Source organism: Mercenaria mercenaria, chromosome 1, assembly GCF_021730395.1.
Source record: "Mercenaria mercenaria strain notata chromosome 1, MADL_Memer_1, whole genome shotgun sequence".
NCBI classification, from domain to species: Eukaryota; Metazoa; Mollusca; class Bivalvia; order Venerida; family Veneridae; genus Mercenaria; species Mercenaria mercenaria.
In genome coordinates this window covers 6,874,113-6,899,962 of record NC_069361.1, presented here as the reverse complement: position 1 = coordinate 6,899,962, position 25,850 = coordinate 6,874,113, and the positions used below count along the sequence as shown (strand labels likewise).

The 25,850-nt window shown below is 33.9% G+C and overlaps 1 protein-coding gene across 1 annotated transcript; it reads left to right on the top strand.

Moving 5' to 3' along the window:
- The first annotated feature begins 5,289 nt into the window (after nt 1-5,289).
- On the top strand, nt 5,290-24,938 carry LOC123545068 (sodium-coupled monocarboxylate transporter 2-like). Its single transcript, XM_045331341.2, has 16 exons — nt 5,290-5,695; nt 6,430-6,498; nt 7,268-7,319; nt 7,541-7,608; nt 13,825-13,905; nt 16,043-16,116; nt 16,634-16,771; nt 17,459-17,594; nt 19,931-20,019; nt 20,215-20,327; nt 20,725-20,795; nt 21,037-21,123; nt 21,345-21,571; nt 21,869-21,981; nt 22,240-22,361; nt 23,705-24,938. Exons 1-16 carry the CDS (start codon nt 5,360-5,362, stop codon nt 23,780-23,782), a joined length of 1,854 nt encoding a protein of 617 aa, XP_045187276.2. The 5' UTR covers nt 5,290-5,359; the 3' UTR covers nt 23,783-24,938.
- Nucleotides 24,939-25,850: the final 912 nt, after the last annotated feature.

The following is a 25,850-nucleotide window of genomic DNA, read 5'->3' as shown; positions in this document are numbered from 1 at the left end:
TATAAATTTGTCATCCGTAAAGACGTTTGATATAATTTGGCGTACATGTTCTAAATTACAAGGCATCAGGCATCATGCTAGTCCCGGATCACTAGATCCAACGTCAAGGTCACACCTGAATGTCGAACGTCATATCCAGTCCATGCAGTCCTAAGATAAGATAAGATAAGATAAGATAAGATTTATTTAAAGTCGGCAAGACATCGAACAAGTACAACATAAGCTCATGTGAGCTTTTGAACCGACTACAAATGTTTCCCATGATAGCTCCGCTTGGAACTAAAATAGGGTTAATTTTAAGTCCACGTTTCAACACACTTTATCGTCTGCATGTTAAACCTATCACGAAGTAGTTTATGATTAAGAAAGTGCTGGAAAGTAACATTAATCCGGCATTCCCACATTATTATCTGTGTTCAACGTTTTATCTTATATTCACTTGCATTTTTTGCCAAGATAATCTTCTAGTTTCATAACAAGTGCTTGATGTGAAGCCAGAACTATTCCAATGTCCGAAAAAAACAAGGATAAATATCAAACAGGAAATGCCACCTTCCAAAAACGCAGCCTCCGAAAAATGAAACTCACAGCACGCAGATGTGCACTATGCCAACCCATACAAAGCAAACACACGAAGACAAAACGAACAAATTAGGGAACTCAGTGGGGTACCGCCTTGGAACGGTCAGTGGCAAAAACACCAATGGGGAGCAGTGTCACGGGAAGGTGAAATAAAAGTAATCCCCGTCAGGTGAATATCTAACACACATAATGGAAACTAAAGGCATGGCATGTAATACACAAAAATGCTCCTGTATAATTATATAAAAATCAAACCTTAAGAACCAAAAACGCATGTATGGAGGTCATAATGTGTATCATTTTGGGATTCATCTCTGGCCAATCCAAGGCGACGCCCGCTATGTTAATTTTACTTTATTGATTTTATCTGTTTCTTCTAACGGTTTCATTTGTATATATGTGTTTTAGTGTACTTTTACGTGTATACATAATTACATACGTTCGCGTATTGGAGATTTGGAATGCGTATGCGCTCACTGAATGCGATTTTCCCGTTGGATTTTTGTCCTTTTTTAAAATATTGTTCACAGTTCAAGAGTCAATGAGCTATGTTAAGTCACCAAAAATATTGAATCACATTCCGAATATAATTATCTGTTTAAGTGTAGATCTATATAATAAAAACCGTAGTAGCGTACGTATATGTGATATGTTAACAGCAATATATACAATTTTTTAATGATAAAAACTTAAACAGGGCAAACACTTAATAATATTTTCTATTAACTAAAGAACTGTTTAACTTTCCTTAATAATATATGGTGCCATTTACTGACCACTGACAATCATCATAAAACGTTAGAAGGCAGTAGACCAAAATGTTCTTTAGTTATTGAGTGGTAACCATTCCTGATATCGAGGACATTGTGGCATTGACCATTGCAAAACTGATAAGGTCAGCGCCTGCTAGCCAAAACGGTATTTAGTTGTGGAACGGAATCTATCGACATAGGGAACGGCCGACATGAGCGAAACAATATATATTATTATTTTTCTTTTCAGAGGGAAAAATAAGTTAGTGCTATTGGGAGTCAATTTTATTACCTCTCAGTAAACCCGTGTCTGTCAGGACCTGGTTTGGTTGCGTTTGATGTTTCCAAAATAATTTCTAGATCGATTAGGTATTAATCTTGTCTCTATTTAAGCTATCGAAGCACTATTTGAAATGTTTTCACTCGATGAAATGTCAGACCATACTACAATAGGTAACGTGTACATTTTGTTTATTCTGAACGACCACATATTATTTATAAACGAATGTTTGCACCATCTATATGCGCTAAAATGTATGCATGTTCTTATTTGATAATACTTGCAAATTAAGGTTCGTAAAATGGAGCGTGCATACGCCTAGGAAGTGAATGATAAAAACTATGAATGAAAAAAGACGCATTATTAAATGTTTTGATACCGCAGGTATATGTGACCTATTTATACACGGCCTGTAAACACTGGCTCGTCCTCTTTAAGGAGATGAATTGAAAAAAGAGCCAATGATACTTCCGAGGAGGCGCTAATGACCGGAACATTATGCAGAATGTAAACAAAGAAGAAGGGTGAGTAGATTGTTTCCTTTCTCAGATGAATGTAAGGCCCTATTTCAAAAAATAGCCAATGTAGTTCCACTCAGAAATAATTATACTTTTTATATATGCAGGCCATTTTGCAAGGTAAATGCATTCCTTGACGTGAGAACTTTTGAAAGTTGGAAAATGGGGCAAGTTCGAACCAAAAGTGGAGATTTTCCCATATATTTCGTCCCAATTTACACATATAAGAGTAAACATACATTGTACCAATTTTTCCTATAATGGTATGTTAAATCTGTATTATTTATGTGTTTTAACGGCGGGTTTTACCCCTCTATGCTCAGTTTTGGCTAAGAGGAGGAGCCAAAGCCTTGGAGGAGGCGCAAAAGTCCAGAGTCGGAGCCACTAACCAGTTCATTTCCTGGGTGATGAACACTCGTATAAAGCGTTTTCGTTCTCGCAATGTAATATCTATTCCGTTTTAATGTTTATAATTTGATGCTTGAAATTGTATTATACTATCCAAATGCACATAATCTACCTAAAATAACAAGAGCTGTCCATAAGACAGCCCACTCGACTTTTCTCAGTACTTGACTCTGAATTAGAGCTTTGCCAGTAAAACTTTATAAAACTTAAAACTCTAAGTTAAAAAGGGGCATAACTCTGTCAAAATTCAATCAGAGTTATAGAGATTGTTTCTCCTGGTGTAGACTTTGATAGTAAATAACTGTTTTAAGTTTCAAGTCAATAGCTTTGATAGTAACAGAGATATTTGACTTTATAAAAAAGAATAACCAACGGCGACGCCGACTCCGACGCCGACACCGGTGCGAGTGCAATAGCTCTACTTTTTCTTCGCTCTACTTTTTCTTCGAAAAATCGAGCTAAAATATATGTGTATGTATCAACGCAACGGCTACAAAGTTTAATGTTAAATGCTCAATTTTATTCTAAATGTTTGAAAGGAATCGCAAAGAAAGGATGCTCAGTTCTGTATGATATTATTACTTTTGTTCTTTCCAGATGGGTCTGTTTAAAGGCAAACGTAGGATAGGGTTATCATTGACAACCAAAAAGAATGATGTAACATACAAATTTAAAAGAAAAGAAAATAAAACACAGCAAAATACATCAAATTTAGACGAACAGTTTAGAAATGTAACCACGAGCACCCCAAATAAAAGGAAGCGCAAGAGAACGATTGTCACCAGCAATAAAGTGAGCACATTCAGATCTCATTTGCACAAAAAAATGTATTATCACCAATCGTTCGCTTATACAATACACACCAGGACCGAAAATGGTAATACTTCTTGCGGAAATGATGGCGATTTATTCTGCAAACCATTAATCAGCTAAGTATGTGTGTAAATTAAACAAAACAGTTGTGCTATTTGACATTTGGTTTCATACTTGCTACTAAGTAAAATGTTTGATTAAACTTTGAACAGCTATTTCTGGGTGCATACATGGCGTTAAATACAACGTCCACGTGACGTAAACACAATATCGTTTTGACGATTTAAGCATTGCTAGTCATGTCAGAATGTACACTTGATTTATAAAACTCTCTCGATATTTTTGCTAATTTGTTGGGTTTTTTTTTTATCTTTTCAATATATTTATGTCTTTTCTAATTCATTTAGAAACAAATTTTTAAGAGTTATTTGAAAGCATAAATAAAATCAAGAAAGGCAGTGAAACTATATAATGTAAATATAAGAAATTATTATTTTTTCGATATTCCGCAGAATAGGATCGGCAAATCAATAAATCGCGCTAGCTGGAAATTAAGTATCAACATACATGTTTCCTTACAAACGTTATTTAAGTAAATTTAGAAAACTGTATTTATAATTCTGTAACTGTAAGCTCAGTAACGGTCAATACCCATTCTTACTACGTAGCATTAATTAAAAACAAATTTGACATCAAATATTGCCTCAACAGATGGCACACTCCCAGTACTAAAATAATAACTAATTAATATGACTTTGACTGCAGAACGACGACTGTAAAACGGACAAGGATAAGACAAAAGCTATATGATACATGCGGTTCGACAGGGGAATAAATATCTAACGTTTTCAGTTTCTTTGTTATCGTTAGAACATCTGGGAGAGGTATTTTGAGTGTTAGCATTTTCATATACGTATATGTAATCGAATTAAGCAATTTACAAGAAAACAATTATATTTATTTAGCATTTGTAAGTACCTAGTGAAGCACATATTGAAATTGCATTTCAAGACTACCACAAAGTTAACACTAACTATTAAAAAATCCAAAATGCGTTGGACATGAAAACCGTTGTGCATTAGGAAATGTCCCTTTCACAGAAAATATCATAATTATACAACTTATAACGCCATGATAGCCCATCATTAGACAAGTGCAAAAGGAAAGAGAAGTGCAAATATCTCGTAATACATTCTAAGGAAATGAATAGGATGTTGTTAAAACATCATCCATCAAATGTTTGTCACAATCCAAGGAAATCATGATAAAACTCTGGTATGTGAGAATTTATGACACATTAAAAAAAATCTCAATTTCAAAGTGCTTTGGCTCCCACTCCGGTTCTTAGCGCCTTCTCTGCGGCGGTGGCTCCTCCGCATGGTGATAAATGCACATGTACGGGATAAACACGCTAGTAAACCACGTAAGTGATGCAGTAGTAAGATATGCTTTTCAGCAAGGTTGATGCAGGGACTATAAAATCTTAAATTTGTGTAAATTAGGGTGAAATATATGGGAAAATGTCTACTTTTGGTTTGGACTTACTGTATTTTCCAACTTTCAAAAGTTCTCACGTCAAGGAATGCATTTACCTTGCAAAATAGCCTGCATATATAAAAAGTATAATCATTTCTGAGTGGAACTACATTGGCTATTTTTTGAAATAGGGCCTTACATTTATCTGAGAAAGGAAACAATCAACTCACCCTTCTTCTTTGTTTACATTCTGCATGTAGTTCCGCTCATTAGCGCCACCTCGGAAGTATCATTGGCTCTTTTTTCAACTCATCTCCTCAAAGAGGACGAGCCAGTGTTTACAGGCCGTGTTATAATTCAATTTGAACTGTACTTTTGTCCGTGACCAGGTATATTATTTTTTCATTCTTTATGATTGCGCATAAATTGTTTAATAGATAAGATATAGTACTATTTTACCCTAATATATTTAGCGTCTGGTTTTACTTTTCACCGGTTCTTTCTAGGTTCTTACTTACTGTGCTTCAATAATGGAGGACTTAAGATTTCATATAGTGGACTATGTTGTTATGGCATTGTTTCTTGTTATATCCTCCATTATAGGAGTATATTATGGCTTTTTCAAAAAGCAGTCCACGACGGAGGATTACCTGCTTGGTGGTCGTCAGATGCACCTGTTTCCAGTAGCGCTGTCCTTACTAGTTACATATCAGTCGGCGATATCTGTTTTAGGTGTTCCAGTTGAAGTTTACCTGTATAATATAATGATGTTCTACATGTACATTGCTATTGGCATTGCAAACTTTATGCAAGCGACTTTGATAGTTCCGCTTATGTATCCTCTGAGACTGACAAGCACATATGAGGTATGCACCTTAGAATGTTTCACATATGACGTATGTTTTAATGACTTATGTACCTTAGAATATATCATTTATGAGGTATAAACCTTAAAAAATAGCAGCTGTGATTTATGTATCTTATGACATATCACTTTAGAATATATCACATACGTCATAAGGAGTAAACATAGTGTACCTAATGAGGTATGCACCTTGCACGTATCATTTATGAGATGCGAACGTCAAAATTCAATCATTTGGGAGAAATCTACCTTTAAATACATGCAATTTTGGTATTTACCTTTTAATTTTATTATTTATAATCGTAGTAATCACCTTGAATGTAAGATAATGATTGATCAATACGTTCTCGATTCATGCTGTTACTTATATATGGTTGAGTAATCTTACTGTCATCAAAGTGTTGCAAGTAGGTACATAGGTAGGTTTAGCAACGATCTTCGTATGTTTGAACGATCTGATAGAGAGCATTTGTTTGTTTTTCGGGAATTTTGAATACAACTGAAAGAGAACTGAGATCGTGAGCGCGTAGTGCGAGTACAAATACAAACATTGTCACACTTAGACTAATTCGAATAAAAGCTGTTTTCCTTCTGTTTTATGCTAATTGTGGCCACAGTATGAGTTATGTGGATTATTATCATATGTCACTGCTAAAACAATTATTTTAAGCGTAAAACAAATAAATGTACTTATGTTACAGTTATCAAGCGATGATATTATTTTTACCTTTGCAGTATCTAGGGCTACGCTTCCGGTCAAGGTCAGTCCAGCTTCTAGGCACAGTTATTGGAATGTTGCAAACGGTGGGTAATGGCAGCATAAAGCTATGTAAAATGACATTTCAAAGTTGTGTTGATATTTCTTATTGACAAATGGAAAATACTAGAATCTAGTCAAGTTATCCATTATCTACTGCAGTAAGTCAACTGTTTCAGGAAAATTGATCAATAACTTTACAGATAACAGAAGTAAACAAGGGTACCATTATTATTGGGCGTGTACATCTAGTTCATATGCAAATTAGTTTCAGTTTGAAAATCCCGTTCATTTACAAAAAAAAAGAATAATAAAATAAACCTTATGGAAAATCTGAATTTTTTTTCAGTCTTACATACAACAATAGTAATACCCAATACAACTACTGATAGTTACCGATATACGTTCATATTACGCTATTAAGAATGCTTACATGGAGCATGTAAATTCTGGGTATTCTATGCCCGAAGAACAGAATAGTATCCCCGTTTCAATAGTAGTCAATATTTACACAATTTCAATAAATAAAAATGCTTAAACATATTTCCAGTAAGTGCATGTCTCATATTCGATGTATAACGTTTTTCTAATCATTTAAATTATAAAATGTTGCTTTACCTTTTGCCTGTCAAACTATGTTCGAGTGAAATTTTCAATCTCTAAACTAGCAAAGGCTATGGCCGCACATATGGCAGCGGCATTATTCTGTTACATGGTATATATCATTATTTGTTTCATATTACAAGTTGCCAAGTCATATACCATGCTTAAAATAAATTGTTGTTTATCTGTATCATCCGTGAATTCTGTTTTCAGCTTTTGTACATGAGCGTTGTTCTTCTCGCCCCAGCGCTTGCGTTAGAAGCAGGTTTGTTTTGAGTTTTAATTAATAAGTTCAGATTATAATGTATATTTATAGTGCATTTATCTTGTAATATATGTTTTATGATTCTATCAGCAGCAGTTACATATAATTGATATATTTGTTGTGGATTAGCATAAACGGAAATTCCCAGCAGGCAATAGTTGCAATGGAATTTTAGTATGAAGATATTCTTATCATATAAGAACTATTGGTTTTTCTTCCAGTTGCTGGAGTTCCACTGTGGTTGTCAATTATTATCATTGGATTTATTGGTACTGTTTACACATCTATTGTAAGTGACTTCCTCAGTAAAGTGCATTACAAACTTCAGAACACGTATTCATCAACGGTTCAAGTCTGAAACTTAGAATTGCACTAAATTTTTCATTTTGCTTTGTCGTTGTTAATTAAGCATACAGTGCGATGAAAGTTTCAAAAATGTGCACATTAAAGCTACAATATGTCAGCAAACTTTCATAAGCATAAATTTGTTAAATTGAATATTTGCCGCTCTAACGGCTATGTCTTCGTCCCGATCTTTATAATAGTTTTGCACGTCTGATAAACAAACTGGAAGTAATGGCGTAACGTCATTTATCCAGATCACGTACAATAAAGCATGGACTCGGCATACGGAAATGAAAATCATTTTTGAATTAATGGCAAATCATTAGTAAATCTATTAAAACGCAATGTTACGCAACTCTTTTTAAAGATAAAATATGTATGATATATAAAACGTTTACACGCTGAATAAATCCAAATAGTTTCCAAAAACCAGCTTGATGTGCGGATCATATTAATCATAGGCAAATATCTCATAACAAGCATCCAGACATACATATTTTATTTAATCAATTTATAGACCATATGTTTATTTACGACATTAAAATCTAAATTGTAGAAAAAAATATATTTGCGAAATTCTGATTTCCCCATAGACTTTCATCACGAGAACAATTTTTCAAATCACTCTAGCAAAAAATCAAGCAAACGACCCTATAATTTTTATATATCCTAAGTATATTCTGAAGTTTTGAAAAATCAGGGTTTAACCAAATTCTACAGTGTAGAAAAACATTTCATCCAAACATGCAGAATGTGGTTCTTCGGCTCGTATTCACCAACGTCTAAAGACTGTAATTTAAGGTGGAATGCGCCCCAATTGTTTTTGCTGAATTTAGTCCTGAAATTTATACTGTATAAAATTCAAAATATATGCGATTCAGCTCCGGTTTTACTTTGTCGCCATATTGTTTGTGTTTTTTGCTATTGTGTCACAAACATGGCCCCTGACGTCACTTTTCGTGCAACGCGCAGTTCCGGGTGCTTTCGGTATTTTTTTCTTTTCTGCGCTCTGAATGTCATATCAATGAAAAATACAAAATATTTGTCATTTTGCATTCAGAAAATGCTACTACTTAATGGTATAAAATTTAGCGAATTAAGATTTACGCCTAGGACGTCAGAGACGATATTGTGACGTTAGAACGGAAAAACTCACATCAAGTTTTGTTACAAATTTTGCCTTAAAATCCAGTTTATAAAAAATCGACTCGATAAGAAAAACGTAAACTTTTGGTATGTTGTTTCGCAGTGTATGTACGTCTAGTAGACACATAAATACTTAGGTGTCACCGACTTTAATTTTTCAATATTTGACGATATTTTACCCCTACCCCAATAAGACATGACACGGTTAATCGTCATTTTTTTTAACAAAATAATCTAAAGAATATGCGAAGCTGCATGTATTAACGGTAAATTCGGAATGAATTGATGAAATGAATCGACATGAAAGTATTGAGAGACATATGGTGAGATTTGCTAAGAAAGTGTTAAAGAAAAAAGTCGATTTTTTTAAACATGTAATAACATTCAAGCGATTACGGGCCTGAAATATCTTAACGAGATATTTGATAAAGGGTGTAAATTATGTAAATGACATTTCGCATCTAAGGATATTATCGAAAAAGACTTTTGATCATTGGTTAATCAACATGTATTATGTGTGTTGATTAATTGAAATGAATTATAATTATTTAGATTTAAGTGTTCAGATTGTGAACACGAAACTACAGTTTCTACACCTATATCCCGGGCATCCGGAGAAACAGAAACGGCTTTTACTTTTTCCGTACTTCTTAAATCTGTAAGCTGCAACTAGTGAGGGTTTATGAAATGTTTTCTAGCATCCATTATTAAGAGCTTGTAACTGCACTTGATCAGAAGGTTCCCGCCAAGAAATGATTTATTTGCATCGGACCTGCATTTGTGCTTGATTGTAATAAAAAGACGCCGTCTCCAGAATAAATTCTCTGCGTCTGTCCAGCTGCAATACTTTACAGTCATTTGAAGATTTTTTTAAGAATAAAGTCTGTTTGCTGGACTAGCTACTCTGCCTTACTATAACCTCACTGTCTTTGTCTCACTCGTTTGGAAGGTCGGGGCTTTGATCGCTAGTCGTTTACCAAGGATATAAAAATGATACCAGTTGCTCAGCATTATGCGTATATAACAGACTCTTCTCTCAACTCGTAATCTCGTGAAGATTGGTGTCTAAATTGGTAGAATTTGTTTCATGATTTACAATGAATTAATCCGTGTAAAAAATAGTAATTTCATATCAGATATAGGATCTGGTATACTGTTTTCGTGCTGATAATACATGTGAAATGGAGCAACAGTCCGACATGCGTCGATGAATATTTCTGGTAAAATCAGGCAAACCCTCATATCATAAAATTACATAAGAACGAAAATTCTAAATGTTTAAGACATGTTTAAGTACCTATTTTGACGAAATTAAACCATCAACTGACCGCATACTAGTTTTTTTACAAAGCAAAGTCAGCATTTTGCCTTAGACTGAGCAGATTAGTAACATCTATTCTTCAAGCTTTGAATCTGCATTTTGAAACCATCAAATTTAATAGGAATAACAAATGGATGATAAAAGTGGATATATTGTCCATAAGTATTGACCTGGCCCTCAATAGAGAAATAACTACTGCGTAAGTATTCTTTATAGGATTTAAAAAATATCGCATGTGCAAGTAGCTGCGGGGACAAAACGATTAGCCATCAATCTCGAAGCTATGGGTTGTAGTCCTCAGTCTAACATCTTTTTTTTTGTTTCAAATTTTATCTCCAAATTTTACAGGGCGGAAAATTAATACACTTATCTATTTCATTTTTATGTTTCATTTATTGAAAGAAATATACATGTATTCAAGATATTTTGTAGTAAGTGTCGAGTAAAATCTTTAAAGGTATCTAAGATAAAAAGAGAAATTACTCCCGAAAATAGAAACTACAAGAGAAATCAATTGGAATTGGTAAAAATCGTCGCAAAAAATATTGTAAGAATAAAAGCAAATACGGTGACACTTCATTATATTGAATTTAAAAAAATGGTCTGCGGTAATTTCATACCCGTGGTAACCTGCGTGGAAGTCAGACGTTTAAAGGTCCATTACTAAAACCCGAACGAGTATTATATGAAAACCAGAGTTTGTAGCTGAGACTTCCTATTTACTGAAAATATGGCCCACTGCATCGGTTCTGATCAAATAGTCATGAATATGTTCAAGAATAACTAACAAATAAACAAAAAATGTTGCCTATGTCAAACCGAAAGTATGCTTTCCGACTACTTACGAAACCGTCGAGCATCTTCGGACTTTTTCGGAAGAATCCTCGGAAACGAGGCTATAATTTATAAATAGATGCAAAATATATCATATGCCCAAACGATAACGTGATTTTTACAAACTTAGCACATGGAATTGAACAATTTTGTAACTCACAAAAACTTCATGAAAATCATTCTTATAATACAGGTAATATACAGCTATACTACAAGTTTTCATAAGGACAATTCAGGCCCTTCCCGAATAAAAGTGTTTTTACAACTTCGTCTGTAAACTTTTTTCAGTTAATCTCTCTTCAGTATAACTTTAAGAATATAAATGAGTAACTGTCTTACACTGCAGAAACAACGTATGATTGAAATTTACCTAAATACACTTATATATGTACACATGGCTACATTAATTTAATAAGATTTTAGACATTAAATTCGTTTGAAACAATTTTAAAATCACGTGATCCCGAAGAATTTCCGACCGATTACGGAAAAGCGATAAACACGAAAGTAGGACGGCCAGTAGGACAAAATGACCCCCATGTCAGTCTAAGAAAATACAGAAACAATCATTTGTTTCTCTGTACATGTGTTGATTTAAAGGGAATATTGCACGGATATCGTAATGTTTAGTACTATATTTCAAAATGTGTAGTCTTTTTTTTAAGATTTATGTCTATTCATTTGTCTTTATTTTGCACCTTTAACTATAAAAGTTATTTGTATAATTTTAGATCTTTTCAGGATACAATATTGCGTAAAGGAACGAAAACGTACGAAAATATTAGCGAAGATTGATGAGTGTCAGGTCAAATATTTACGGACAATAGTACAAGATATACATTTTGTCAAAGGTGTTTTCTTTCACTAGTACATTGCATCTGAAGTTGAGATCGAATATATCGTGAAAATTTCTTATAATACATACATCTCGTTTTTAACACGAACGTGAGTTGTGTAAATTGAAACACATTTTTTTTACTCTAACGTCATATAGCCACAAACCATGTGGGGGTGAGGGTAAAGTTATGTTATATTGCAAAAAATTAAAGTCGGTGACCCCTAAGTATTTATGTGTCTACTAGACGTACACACATTGCGAAACAACATACCAAAATTATACGTTTTTTATCGAGCCGATTTTTTATAAACTGAATTTTAAGGCAAAATTTATAGCAAAACTTAATTTTATTTTTTCCGTTCTGACGTCACAAAATCGTCACTGACGTCCTAAGCGTCAATTTCATTTCACTGAATTTTATACCATTGGGTAGTATTTTCTGTTTGCAAAATGAACATTATTTTGTATTTTTCATTTATACGACATTCAGAGCGCGGGAAAGGAAGAATGCCGAAAACACTCGGAACTCGGCGTTGCACGAAAAGTGACGTCAGGGACCATGTTTGTGACATAATAGCAAATAAAAACGAACCATATGGCGAAAAAGTAAAACCGGAACTCAATCGCAGATATTCTGAATTTTATACAGTATAAATTTCAGGACAATATTCGGCAAAAAAATTTGGGGCGCATTCCACCTTAAATTATAGGATTTAACATGCTAAATTTTTATATACTCTGTCATTGTTGAACTTACACCGATTGTAATGACATTGTTGAACTTGCACCGATTGTAATGACGTTGTTGAACTGGCACCGATTGTAATGACGATGTTGAACTTGCACCGATTGTAATGACGATGTTGAACTTCCACCGATTGTAATGACGTTGTTGAACTTGCACCGACTGTAATGACGATGTTGAACTTGCACCGATTGTAATGACGATGTTGAACTTCCACCGATTGTAATGACGTTGTTGAACTTGCACCGACTGTAATGACGATGTTGAACTTGCACCGATTGTAACGACGATGTTGAACTTGCACCGATTGTAACGACGATGTTGAACTTGCACCGATTGTAATGACGATGTTGAACTTGCACCGATTGTAATGACGATGTTGAACTTGCACCGATTGTAATGACATTGTTTAACTTGCACCGATTGTAATGACGCTTAGCATGCTTGAACACTCCTAATTTACAAACAGCTTTGCAAAATCATCAGTATAAATTTGCTTTAACCAAAGGTCTGACAAAATTCAAGAATTGTCATTATTAAGTTTCAGACTTTGAACGCTGCTGAATACGGATACAGACACTCAAACCAAGTTCAAAGGTTTGATCTTTGTTTGGGGGAGGGGGGACAAAATGTCACTGGAGAAAACTTTAAAACGTTTACCGGTCATTTGATGGCAGTATTGTTTATAAACTGTTTTGTGTCATGTAATCATAAATGTATAGCGCTAACATATTGTTAAGTTAAATCTTTTGATTGACATTGTATTGCAAAAACCGCCTCGGTAGCCTAGTGGTAGAGCGCCCGCTTCGAGTGCGGATGGTCGTGGGTTCGATCCCTGGCCGCGTCATACCAGAGACGTAAAAATAGTAGTAGTAGCTTCCTCGCTTGGCGCTCAGCATTAAAATGAATATGCTAGGACTGGTCAGCCCGTTGTCAGTATAATGTGACTGAGTTGGATATCATGTCAGTGTCTACGGCGTGATATTCCAGTAAAGTCGGGCATTGTGCTCACTGCTACATGTAGATTCCGTCGTTTAAATGACTGAAAAATTGTTAAAAAAAAAGCGTTAAACCCGAATACACACACACATTAGGTCTAATCCCTATTGCAGTTTGCTTGAACTAGTACGAGTTTATAATCTAAAACATGTAACATGGCCGATTTTTACAAAATAATGTTCCACAAACCCAGCACAAACGGCATTTTTAATATTCTACATTGGTGCACTACTGATCAAATTTGTTACAATAAGTGATTGATTCTTTTATCCGACAGGGAGGAATGAGGACCGTGATATGGACGGATGTTTTCCAGTTTATAGTTTTATACGGTGGACTTACGGTCATTCTAGTAATGGTGGGAATATATTTGTTTACTTTTGATATTTCTTAAAAACCTTACCTTTCATTTCTTGTTGGGTCACACCGACATAGCCACATGGCGATTTTTCGAGCTTTCAGTGGTAGCGGAAGACCGAAGGTGTCCCTTCGGGCATGTTTTTCAGACATGTGCGGGCACCTGGGTAAAACCACAACCTTCCGTAAGTCAACTAGATGTCTTTCTCTGATGAAGAATAGTTCAGCCTAATCGAGGTTTCGAACCAACATCAGTGAGAGGCAAATAGTCCGAAGTGAGTGACCTAAACACAGTAGTCTAAATTAACAACAGACTTGGTTTGATTGAGTCTGTTCATGAGAGGTAATGAAATGTACAACACCCTTCACAGCCACTAGGACCGGCTAAAGCGGAATTCTATTACAGCAAATTGAATATACTGAATGATCCCAATGGGCCAGCAAAAATAAAAACACTGAGTCAAAGTACGTGGGGACTTTTAACAGCCGCCGCACGGCAAATCGTATAATAAACTGCGCCTGTGATAATTAACAAAATTAATAAAATCTATAAGAAGATTAGAACGTTACAAAGTAAAATAATAACAGTCTGTTCATGAGATGTAATAAAGGTGCCATACCCTTCGCGCCTACTAGCACCGGGGTAAACAGAACTCTATTTATTATACTTGAACGTATTCCGTGATCCTTAAGGAGGTAGGTTTCCTTAATATTTGTATGTGCGCATGTCCAACCGGAAGCTAACGTGACGATTTACGACGACGTTTACGACAAACTAAATACGTTTTGTATATTCATTCTTCATGACGTTACCTGTCAGTTTCCGCGCAAAATTAATAGCTTTTATTTTGAAAGTACGTAATTCCGTGCATTTTCTTTATTTGAACTATTTGTAAACAGCTATTATTTGCTGAAATATTTGTACGAGTCTTTCGCTCTGAATAATGATCAATATTTTGCTTCTTTTGTGTAGTTATATTGAAAAGTTATGCGGAATGTAAGAAAATGGATGATGTAAACTGATGTTATTGGGAATATATTTGAGTGAAAGGTTACTTATTATGGCCATTTTCAAATAAAAATTGGTCAGATTGATTTGAAATATCTATTTTCCAGTTTCCCATGATAATTTGTTACTTATATACTAAAACTAAGCTCTAAAATTGTTCAAAATTCAGTAGAAAATTGTGGTTTCTTGAATTTAATTGATGTTACCATGGGAACGAAGCCCGTGACCTATATATCTAAATGTAAAATTCAAAAGCGTTGACACTGCTCTATTTAAAGAACACAGCTTCGGCTTTTTATTTGCATTTCAACAATATCCATGAGAATAATAGCAGCATGCACAACGATTTTTCCATAAAAAATGTCAGACGAGGGGTACTGCTGTAAGTATTTTTAGCTGTGAAATTTGTTTAAATAAATGCAAATAACACGAAAATATTACTTACGTTAGAAATAAGATGTTTTAAAGCTTCATTAACAAGAAAGACATTTTTATTTAATATTTTTTATAAGAAATAACGATAAAAAGCAAGATATAAGCTATTTTAAACATCTCTGTTGCCATGGTTACTTTCAACTTTAAAAATAGGGTACCGTGTAAAGTGCTTGGTATTTTGCTAATCATATTACCCAAATATTCCATGTTGGTCATTAACAGAATGGCACTGAAGCCGTCTAAAAACCCGTTTTCAAACATAGTTGTTTAAAAATGAGAGAAAATGCGTTACCATGGAAACACGAGCCCCGCGACATATACATTTTAAGCTTATATTAGAAAGCTAACGCACATACTAGTAAAATTATCAATTATGCAGACTTCTGCGGATAACAATGAAACCAAAATACACTGAAAAGTGTTAAATATCCGTATTTTCCTTCTTCTCTCAATATAAAATTTCTTTGGAGGGTCATGTAATTCAAACATGGATAAAATTTTTACTTGAAGTGACAGAGACAAACGGAATTGAGATTGTAGCAATTAAAACATTAAATAACACGAAATACAAAAAATTGCTGCGGTTCAACTAATTTTAATTTACCCTGGTAACAAGGTAACCTACCTCCTTAAGGACCAGAAAATATCACAACACTCATTTGATAATACCTTCACATGTCTCATTTGATTTCAGGGCGGATTAAAGATCGGTAGCTTCACAAAAATCTTTGAACTTGCCTACGCAGGGAAAAGAACTGCATTTAATGAGTAAAAATTTAGTCTTTGAAAGCTAGGTTCAAAAACTGAAATTATCATTAAAATACAATAATTTTGATTTACCAATACTTCGTATGATATAGTATGTACTATATCTAAGTACATCTGTAATTTGTTTTAAGTTTTTCGTTTGATTATCTTATAAAGTTTGCATAACTTTGTTTTGGTTAACGTCACATAGACACAATTATGTCATGAGGCGACATTCCAGCCCTTGACGTGGGAGAAAGACCTCGGGTGTTCCCCCCAGGAATAATCACAAGCTCGAATGTGCACCTGGGTTGAACAATCAACATGCCAGCAGGATGGGATTGTGTCTTGTTCAATGCATCTAGCATTAAGTACGCTAAGCTGCTAAACACTCGATCTTGTCACAATGAATAGACTAGCAACCACTTATTTAAAACTCATGTCAGTGTAGCACATATTCTTATAATAGAAACCCATTTTGATCTTAATAATTTTATAACAAATTATATAGACATGGATTTACTCTGTTGTTTTACAGAATCAGTGTTGACCCAAGAGTGCGCCACACTGTGTGGGGTCTTTTGATTGGTGGGATATTCCAATGGTTGCCAAACTGTTGCAATCAGTCAGCTGTTCAGAGAATTTGTTCAATGAAATCTGCAAGAGACGCAAAAATGTTAATACCTTAATGACTGTCTTTCTCAAAGTGCACTGTTAATGCTTACACTTTTTGTGAGACCGAATAACTTTATAAAACAAAAACAACAAACTTTTTGCATGCAAATCAAAACCTAAACTTTACTGTGAAATATTAGCATTCATCACATTTACTTTATAAATAGCTCACTTATTATAATAATATACTTCTCATCTATTTGTAACACTCTATTTGTAACACTTTTAAAATGCATGTATGAGAAACTAATACAAATGTGCGTCATATCTAAGATGACCTCTGCATGACCTTACATGAAGTTAGCTGTAATGCATTGATGTTACCACGGGCTGGAATACCTTATAGACAGAGCTTATATAATCTAAATGTTCAGTGTGAATGGAGACAGGTTACATTAAGACTGCTTGATCATTGATAATTCATCCGCGATGTTCATGAATGGAACCATTTTAATTAGCGCATAAACACTTTTTTGATGTGATTAGGAAACCAATAAAGATTCTTATGATTGTCGGAAGTACACTAATAACTTTGGTAGCGGGTAAACCCGCCCCCAAAAGCGTAATACTTTTTAAAATTATGTAACTTACAGCGAAATTTCATTGATATTAAAGGCCACATTCAATTTAATTATAGTTTTATTACACTAAACATGTGTCATGTTTTACTTTTATTTTTCTTTGACAGATCAACATACCTGAGCATTCCTCTCATGTTGATTTATGGCCTAATTCTCAGTATGACTGGACTACTGTTGTATGCATATTTTGTGAATGAAGAATGTGGCCCCATTGCAGCAGGGAAAATTGGAAACGCCAACCAGGTAAACGGTTATTTCACCTTAAGTGCACGTTGGTTAATACAACAATATAAACAACTTTGATATATAATTTGATTTTGGCGTTTGAGAGTTCATTTTATGACTGTATGCGTTGGAATCAGCATGATTGCCTTGACCTTATTTGGTAGAACCATTGTACTGAAATACATTACTAAATAAGGGACGTCAATTAAAATAAAAACTTCGCTGACATCAACCGAACTTTAGCCGCTGTATGATAACAAATACACAATAGTACCTGATCAAATTGATTTGGTCTATTTTTGAATATGTCTTTCTAAAATAGTTTAAAATGTCGTTTCAAAGTGACATGTTTGCTTTAAATATGAAGCTAAAATATGAATAGTAAACTGCGCAAGCCATATGAATTGTTTAATTATAAAATCATCGTGACAACTGTTCTAATGTATATAGACAAAAAGCACCGAATAAACAGTAGAATGTTGCTTTGAATAAGGTCAGCTGCTTAAGCTTGGTCTGGAACATAATTTCGAATGAAATTTAGAAAAATACTTAATCATAAAACTAGCAGTGATGACAATATTACCACAGCAATATTTAATGTCATTTTCATTTATTAAGTATTCTGTAGGTCGGATCGAAACTATTTCTTAAATTCGATTTTCAAAATTTCAGAATATACTTGAAACATCAGCAAATAAAAAGTGTCGTATGTTGATTTTTTTGCTAGTGATTTCAAATTGACCTCGCAATTTTTCATAAATGGTGTCTATGGAAATCTCACTTTCAACATTCGCGAATAGAACTTTTTCAATGTAGAATTATAATTAAACTTCTCACAGTTGTAATAATATATGCTAGAAATGAATAATGTGTAGGTCTTGTGTTAATTTTTGAGATATTTGACGTAATTATGAGCGGCATAATTACGCTATTTAACATATTTTTGAATATTTAATGTGTCAATGTTTAATATCACATTTATCTTAAAATGTAGCAGTGTCATTGTAAATATTTATGCAAGTTGCCATTGATAAATAAAATGAATTCTATTTCCGTACGCCAGATCCAAGCCTTATTCTACGTTTTCGATAAATGACGTTACGCCATCACTCCCGGTTCATCAAATCAGAATACCTGAAATCACACTAATTGTTTAAATGACATTAATAAATTTATTTCACGAACCAAAAGGCTTTGTGACATGACGCAATTTCTAAGGCTCAAGTCAATATGGATGTTCAGAATCACGAGAAAGGAGCATACTCGGAGTAAAATAATCAATGAAAATACCGGATTATTCCTCTATTTTCATGTGCATTCGTGAATGAAAATTCCACGGAACAGTATACTACTATCCCTGTTAGGTTAGGGTAAACATTTCACATTGACACAATTTCATTATTTAAGATACAATTAAAAGTTAAAGTCTAATATTCTGTAAGATAGTATGCCAGTCACGAAATGTACGATTTAAATTATCATTTATCAAAATCTTTCTCGTGACATAAACTTATTTACTGAAACACTACGGATACTGAGGTGGTCATCTCTGATTTCGAAATGAAATATCAGTGTTTTGTATCTCAATGGCCACAAGCAAAACTGTATCATTCAATTATAAATTGAAGCAATAAATTGTTGATACGGTAAATAAGCGTTCATGCAGGAGGATCTTGCTTCTGGAGTGAAAATGACGACAGTTCTGTTTGTTTATAGCTTTTGGGGCCTTATGTTATGAACATTCACTACCTTGTTTGCTAAAATAAAAACGGAAACGACAGTATCAAAGATAAATAATAAACAACTCAATTGGTAAACTTATAAGTTAATATATACTGTTTGGATCACAGATGCACTGACACAATGTAGGTCATATCTTTTGATGGTGTAGGAAGACCCCAAATGCCCCTCAAGGCATTATTTCAGCACAGGCGAGCACCTGGGTAGAGCCACCGACCTTCCGCTAGCCAGCAAGATGACTTTCTCACATGAAAACTTCTACACCACAAACGAGATTTCATACACAAATCGAGAGGTGCAAGTGATTTAAAGTCAGCGACCTTTACCACTCGGCCATGGAAGCCGTAAGGCTTGTTGTTAAACAATGCATGTATTGCAGCTTAATCTTTATACTGCACATTTGTTGGTACCTGTCAAATATCGAACGATAAACAGTGCGATTCACTATTGTACAAATAACACGACATGGGGGACGAATTACACTAGGTATATTGGTCTGGTCATTTGCATTTGACAACTGGCTTTCTAAAACTACGTTGCATTCCTTCGAACCAACTATTTTACATTTAATTTCATTTCATTTCTATCTAGCAAAACGCTATACTTGGTTTCAGTTGATGCCATACTTTGTAATGCACGTTCTGAATGATGTTCCAGGACTAGGTGGCATATTCATTGCAGCTTTGTTTAGCGGAGCGTTAAGGTAAGTAACTAAACGCCATAAAAATTTAATTCAAAAATACCTTTACCTTCCAAACACGAAATAATGATATGTATTATAACACGAGTATTTTGCGGCTTTAGAATATAATCAGTTTATAACGGCTATAAAAATACATTTTAAAATTAATTATAATATTAGAATATTACAGAAAATATAATGTTTGAGTGTTTTCAGTTCGTTGTCATCAGGCATTAATGCAATGGCAGCCAACACTCTCCAGGATATTCTTGTAAATTGTTTAGAAAACATCACACAAAAGAGGAAAACACTGTTTGCACAATTAATAGGTACGTATTGAAAATCTAGAGCTAGAAAGATCCACGAGTTCGTTTGAGCCATTGAATCGTAATTTGAGATGTGCATAAACACAAAATATAAAACAATAGATTTTTACTCATGTACTCTGATGTCAACCTGACTCTACCAAAACGTAAGACAAATGAAAAAATATAAACGCCAGTGTACGTTCTAATGCCATAGTAATATATAAGCTTGAGACAATGTCCAGTATTGTTTCATGTGTCATTTTTGGTTCCCATTCTACAAGGTCAGAGTCTTATCTTTTGTTAGGTGGTATAAACTACTTCAAAATCCAAGTGTGTTATCTGAGTCAGCATACATTTGTATTAATGATATTTTCATTCTTTTAAAGAAGACATGAATAAAAAATATATGTATTTACAGTATTTGTTTATGGCACACTGGCAGTGGTTATGGCGTACATGGCTCGTAACCTCTCTGGTCCGGTTACACAGGTAAATCATGTCTAAGCATTTGTATGAAACTTATTAAGTATATAAAATGATATCCCATCATATTAAGTACTTTCCCGACTTTTAATGTGCCACACAAGACAGTTTCTACGATGTTTCACCTTACCTGTAATCGTTTTAAATTATCATTTTTGACAAATTTCGTAATGTGCACATGTTGTAAAGCAAATGCGAAATCGTTTGTATTCATGCTGATCTATACATGGTAGTAAATATCTTACAGATGGCACTTTCAGCATTTGGGTCGGCAGGTGGTCCTGTCGTCGGGATATTTTTTCTTGGAGCAATGTTTCCGCAGGCGAACTGGATTGTAAGTCGTTTATCCTTTTGTGCTAAATTACTTATAACAACGTTGATAAAAGAAGTTATATAAACTGTGTCTATATTAAACATACTGCTTTCTAAACTTCACAGAGTACGTGAAGGTATACTTGTATGGTAATTAAGTAACATTATATGCTATTAAATATAAAGATTTTATACAATTTGAATTTATAATCGCCATTGTTTATTGTATGATATGTATTAAAGGGAGCCTTCACTGGAGGGATTGTTAGTATTGCTATCAACATGTGGATAGCTATGGGTTCGTTTATCTATGGATACCCCGCCGAGAAATCTCCAGCAGTACCGACAACAGGCTGCTTCACGAACTCCTCGAATCACATGAATGGAACGTCTTATATGTATGGCAATATACAAAATGCAACTCACTTTTTTGTGTCTGAAAGCCCAGTCTTAACGACGACAGATGTAAGGTAAATCTTGCTCTTTAGTCTCAATAACTAGTTTCAGTATGTTTCTATATGTTTCAGAAAAGTTAAGAAAATCATTGTACAAACTTTGAATAAGTCATTGGTTACGTTATCAACGTCCTTCGTTACATTTGTAGACATTTGCAGACTTTCCTAAGCTGATAATCAGACAAGTGATTATCCGTACATATTGTCAGTATTACTGATATGACTTGAAAATAGTTATTGTAGTAATTGTACTAGTATTTGTTCATTTAGTAGAAAGTGATTATGTACCAATAAATATTTTACTATTTTCAGTGTGCCAACAGTGAGTGGTCATCTTGTAATTTACGATATGTCCTACACTTACTTTGGTTTATTGGGGTTTCTTTTGACAATGATAATTGGACTTACAGTGAGTTTACTGACAGGTAAATTCGTATTATCAATGAAATGTTACAGACGTATATGGCTTCAGTTAAGACTGAAAGTGCACAATACAATTTATGATGTTATATTTCTTTCCACTAATGTAAGGACATTTAGACGATAGTTAAGGCTGCATTACAGATCCATAGAAAGCCGATGCATTTATATTCTGTTAAACATTCATATTTCTAATAGAAATTAAATAGAAACAAATCCTAAACTAAAATGTGTAGAATTTTTATTTGTGTTTCTTAATTCAGGAAAGGAGAAACACCATAAAGTAGAAGCAGACTATATATTTCCATGTCTTAGAGATTTCTGGAAACTGGAATATAAACCAGTATCACCCACTGTACCGGGATCATACACATTCGAATTCAAGGTATACCCATTTATATGTTGTATATTAGTGCCATTTTTTCAGTCTTTTCGTCCGTTTGTCCGAACTTACTCTAGTGACTAGCACGACGATCGGTAGCTGTAACTTTCATTTGGTATTCAAAACACTATATGACACTTTAATATTCATATTTCTTTGTCCAGCAAGTATTCAAAGAACAAACAACACAAATAGCTCTTTTTGCACCTATATGTATGAGGATGAATAACGTGCATGAATATATTAACATTGAAACGCTTTGACAACGCACAACTTACACAAGTCTGTATAACTCCAGTTTGAAGCATAAGTTTTCATTAAATGTTTTTGAAGACCCAGCACAATACGTCCATCCAGCTTGCGTAAAAGGTCACATTATCACGTGTGTGTAATTATGAAGCACCCTCGACTCACAAAATTACACGAAATTCGTTATTTTACCGGCTTTCACCTGATACGCGGAGCAGAATTCAGTAGTCACATAACTTTTTATTTCGTGTATTGAACAGTTTCTAGGCTTGATAATCCACTTTCTTTTAATGCTTATTTACTTTGAAATCAAGGAGTTTATCAAAGAAATCTCCTTTTATCAGTTTTGAGAATGAATGTAGAATAATAAAATTCTAAAACATTTTACAAGAAAAACAAATATTACTATAAACATATCAAATGCATACTAAATAAACTCTTTAGCGTTCTTTTAAATTATTTTCGATACTTTTTTGGCAGAAACTCGAAGTGTGCTTTTTTAAAGCGTGTCAGTTAAATACATAAGGTTAAAAAGAAGAAATCGAATTATCAGTATATAAAGCAACTCTTATTTAAAAAAAATCTGCTTGTAAAAGGTATTTTCTATCTTAAATTTTAACAATTGCCATTTTCAGCTGTTTTATTTTTATGATAAATAGCCCAATGAGGAATACTTAAAACGTCAGTTTGTTATCTGATGTTCTATAGTTTCTATTTAAAGACCATATCAAGAAAATATGTTTATAGGGGAATGTAAATGTATATGTTTGAATGTTTTCTACAACGTAGAATTGGGTTAAATTCGGAAATAAAAAAATAGGATCATGTATTTGATTTTTTTCTAGAATGATATGAAACGTTTGAACCTGAAGCAACTTTTCATTCTGGCAGGCTATAGAAAAATCACAATTTCGTTAACATTTTCGGGAATAGAAATTTTATTGAAACTTCTTACAGTCCTAAAGAAATATTATTGTCTATTATAAATTCAGGTAAAGAATATGGGTCTATGTGTTTATTTTTGCTGATGGTAAATCAAGTTTGAATCTGTTTAGAATTTAAACAATTTTCTATGATCTATCATTCTGCAATTTTAGGAAAACGGAGACATGAAAGAGGTCACTGAAATACCAGAGCAGATATTGAAATCAATGGAAATTACAGTGAAAACTTAAAGCTTTACTGTGTCTTTTAATTTAAATTCAGTCACATAAACAAGAAAAGTTTTGGAAAGAAGCGCAGCAACTTTTAAGAGCCACCAAGTGTAAAAGTGCTTTAATTCGGTATAATTTTTACCCTTTTACATATGGCCTTTAAGCAGTAACTCATTCTAACAATGCCTATGTTGCAGTGTTTTAGTAAAATTGGACAAGCATTTCGCTGAAAAACGCGGACGGATTATCAGTATGTAGTACAATGTCAGTGCTACTGATGAAAATGGTAAGTACCATTCAGGTCAGTAGACGTTCCGACCATCAGGCCGACCTATTTTTGAATAACGGTATCTGATCAATTTCATTATTAGCGAAATGAATATATCTTGAACAACCACATGTACATGTACATTCAATTTGTCTTAATTATAGATAATAGTTTAGAATGCATTTTCGTAGCGAAAGTATTGTTTGCACGCAACACATACACAAAAGAACTCCCACGTGTTTTTTTCCGAAGTCTGAACCTTTGTTGTCATATTTGTTCCTTTATTTATACCCAAGAAAAACTCGTCTTATTACCGGACATATATTGTTATTGCAAACTGCGGTTAATACAGACTAAAGAGACGATTCACGCTTCGGCTTAAAGTTATAACTATAGAATATTATCAAAGCTTAGTCTAGCGACCAAATGCTACCACTTAATTCAGAGTGAGTTAGAAACAAGATCAAACATTCTGATATGCATATTATGAATTGAAGCAAGAAAGAGAAATTACTTGGTAACAGAGTAAAGTATATAACAAAATTTGGGAAATGTTTATTTATTTATCTTCTTTTATGTTGTGAGAGTTTGTTTAAAGTTAAATTATAAAAGGACATCGGACATTATGCTAGGGATTTTGCCCTAAGTTCAATGCTATTTCTTGACTTCAGTAGCTGAAAGTTTTATATAACGGCTTCAAATACTGATAAATAAGTTATATTCCTATCAAACTGTCACAAAAATAGTTTTATTTCATATTCGTTTTCTTAAAATTCGAACAGTTTGTAACTAAGAGTCATATTTTTGAAAAATTTAAAATGTGTATTTTTAGTTGAAATAAGCATTAGTATTTAAGGTATGTCTACTATGAAATATTTTAACACAATAAATAAACTGATACCATACAGATTATCAGTTGTATTGACATTTTTTAAAATAAACGAAACGGAAAAACTAAAAGTGAAACAAAACTTTGGTCCCTAACTGTACTTAGTTATTTCCACCTGAGTGCCCATGATAACACTGATGCATTGATCATATCCTATTGTTTGTTTTCTATACATCTATTGCTATACTGTATTTATACACATGTACAATACTGACCGGGCATTATGTGGAGGATTATTATTGAATATATGCAGTGGTGTAGCTGGCCATACATTGGCGTAGTTGGCCTTTTTCAGTTAAAACGGAGGCGTGCAGGATACTGCCTATTCCACTGCGGATTCAAGGATGCCTTACTTTTAGCATTTTATATCAGTGGAACAGAACTTCATTAGCTAGTATTAACATTTATATAGATATTCTTGGGGTGTCTGTGTTAATTCTTTGAGGTCCTTACTAGTATTTCGGTCGGCTTCGAAATACGTTTCAGACGTGTGAGCGAATTGATGTTATTTCTGGGGGTGTAAGTGTTAGTTATGGGCGAGTTAGTTCTATGGGTGTCAGTGTAAGTTCTGGAAGCATTTGGGTTAGTTAATGAGATGGTGTCTGGTGTAGTTCTGTTAGGGTATAGGATGCTGGGGATCAAATAAAAGCAAATGTTGCTCTTAAAATGCATTCTAGGTTCGCTTCAACTGTGTCCTACAAAAGGTAAAAGATTTGCACCTAAATGGCACTATTCCCATAGAAGTTCGTCTGTATTTCTTTGTCATGTTTACGTTGAAGACATATATGTAATATGTCGAAGCCACTTGCTTTGTTCTTGACTTACGACAGATGCAGTTGTCTCAATCCTGATGACACTCAACCGACGGACTTAGACTGTCAAGAGGTAACACATCAGATTGAAAAATTCATAAGATATACTTATAAAGATCT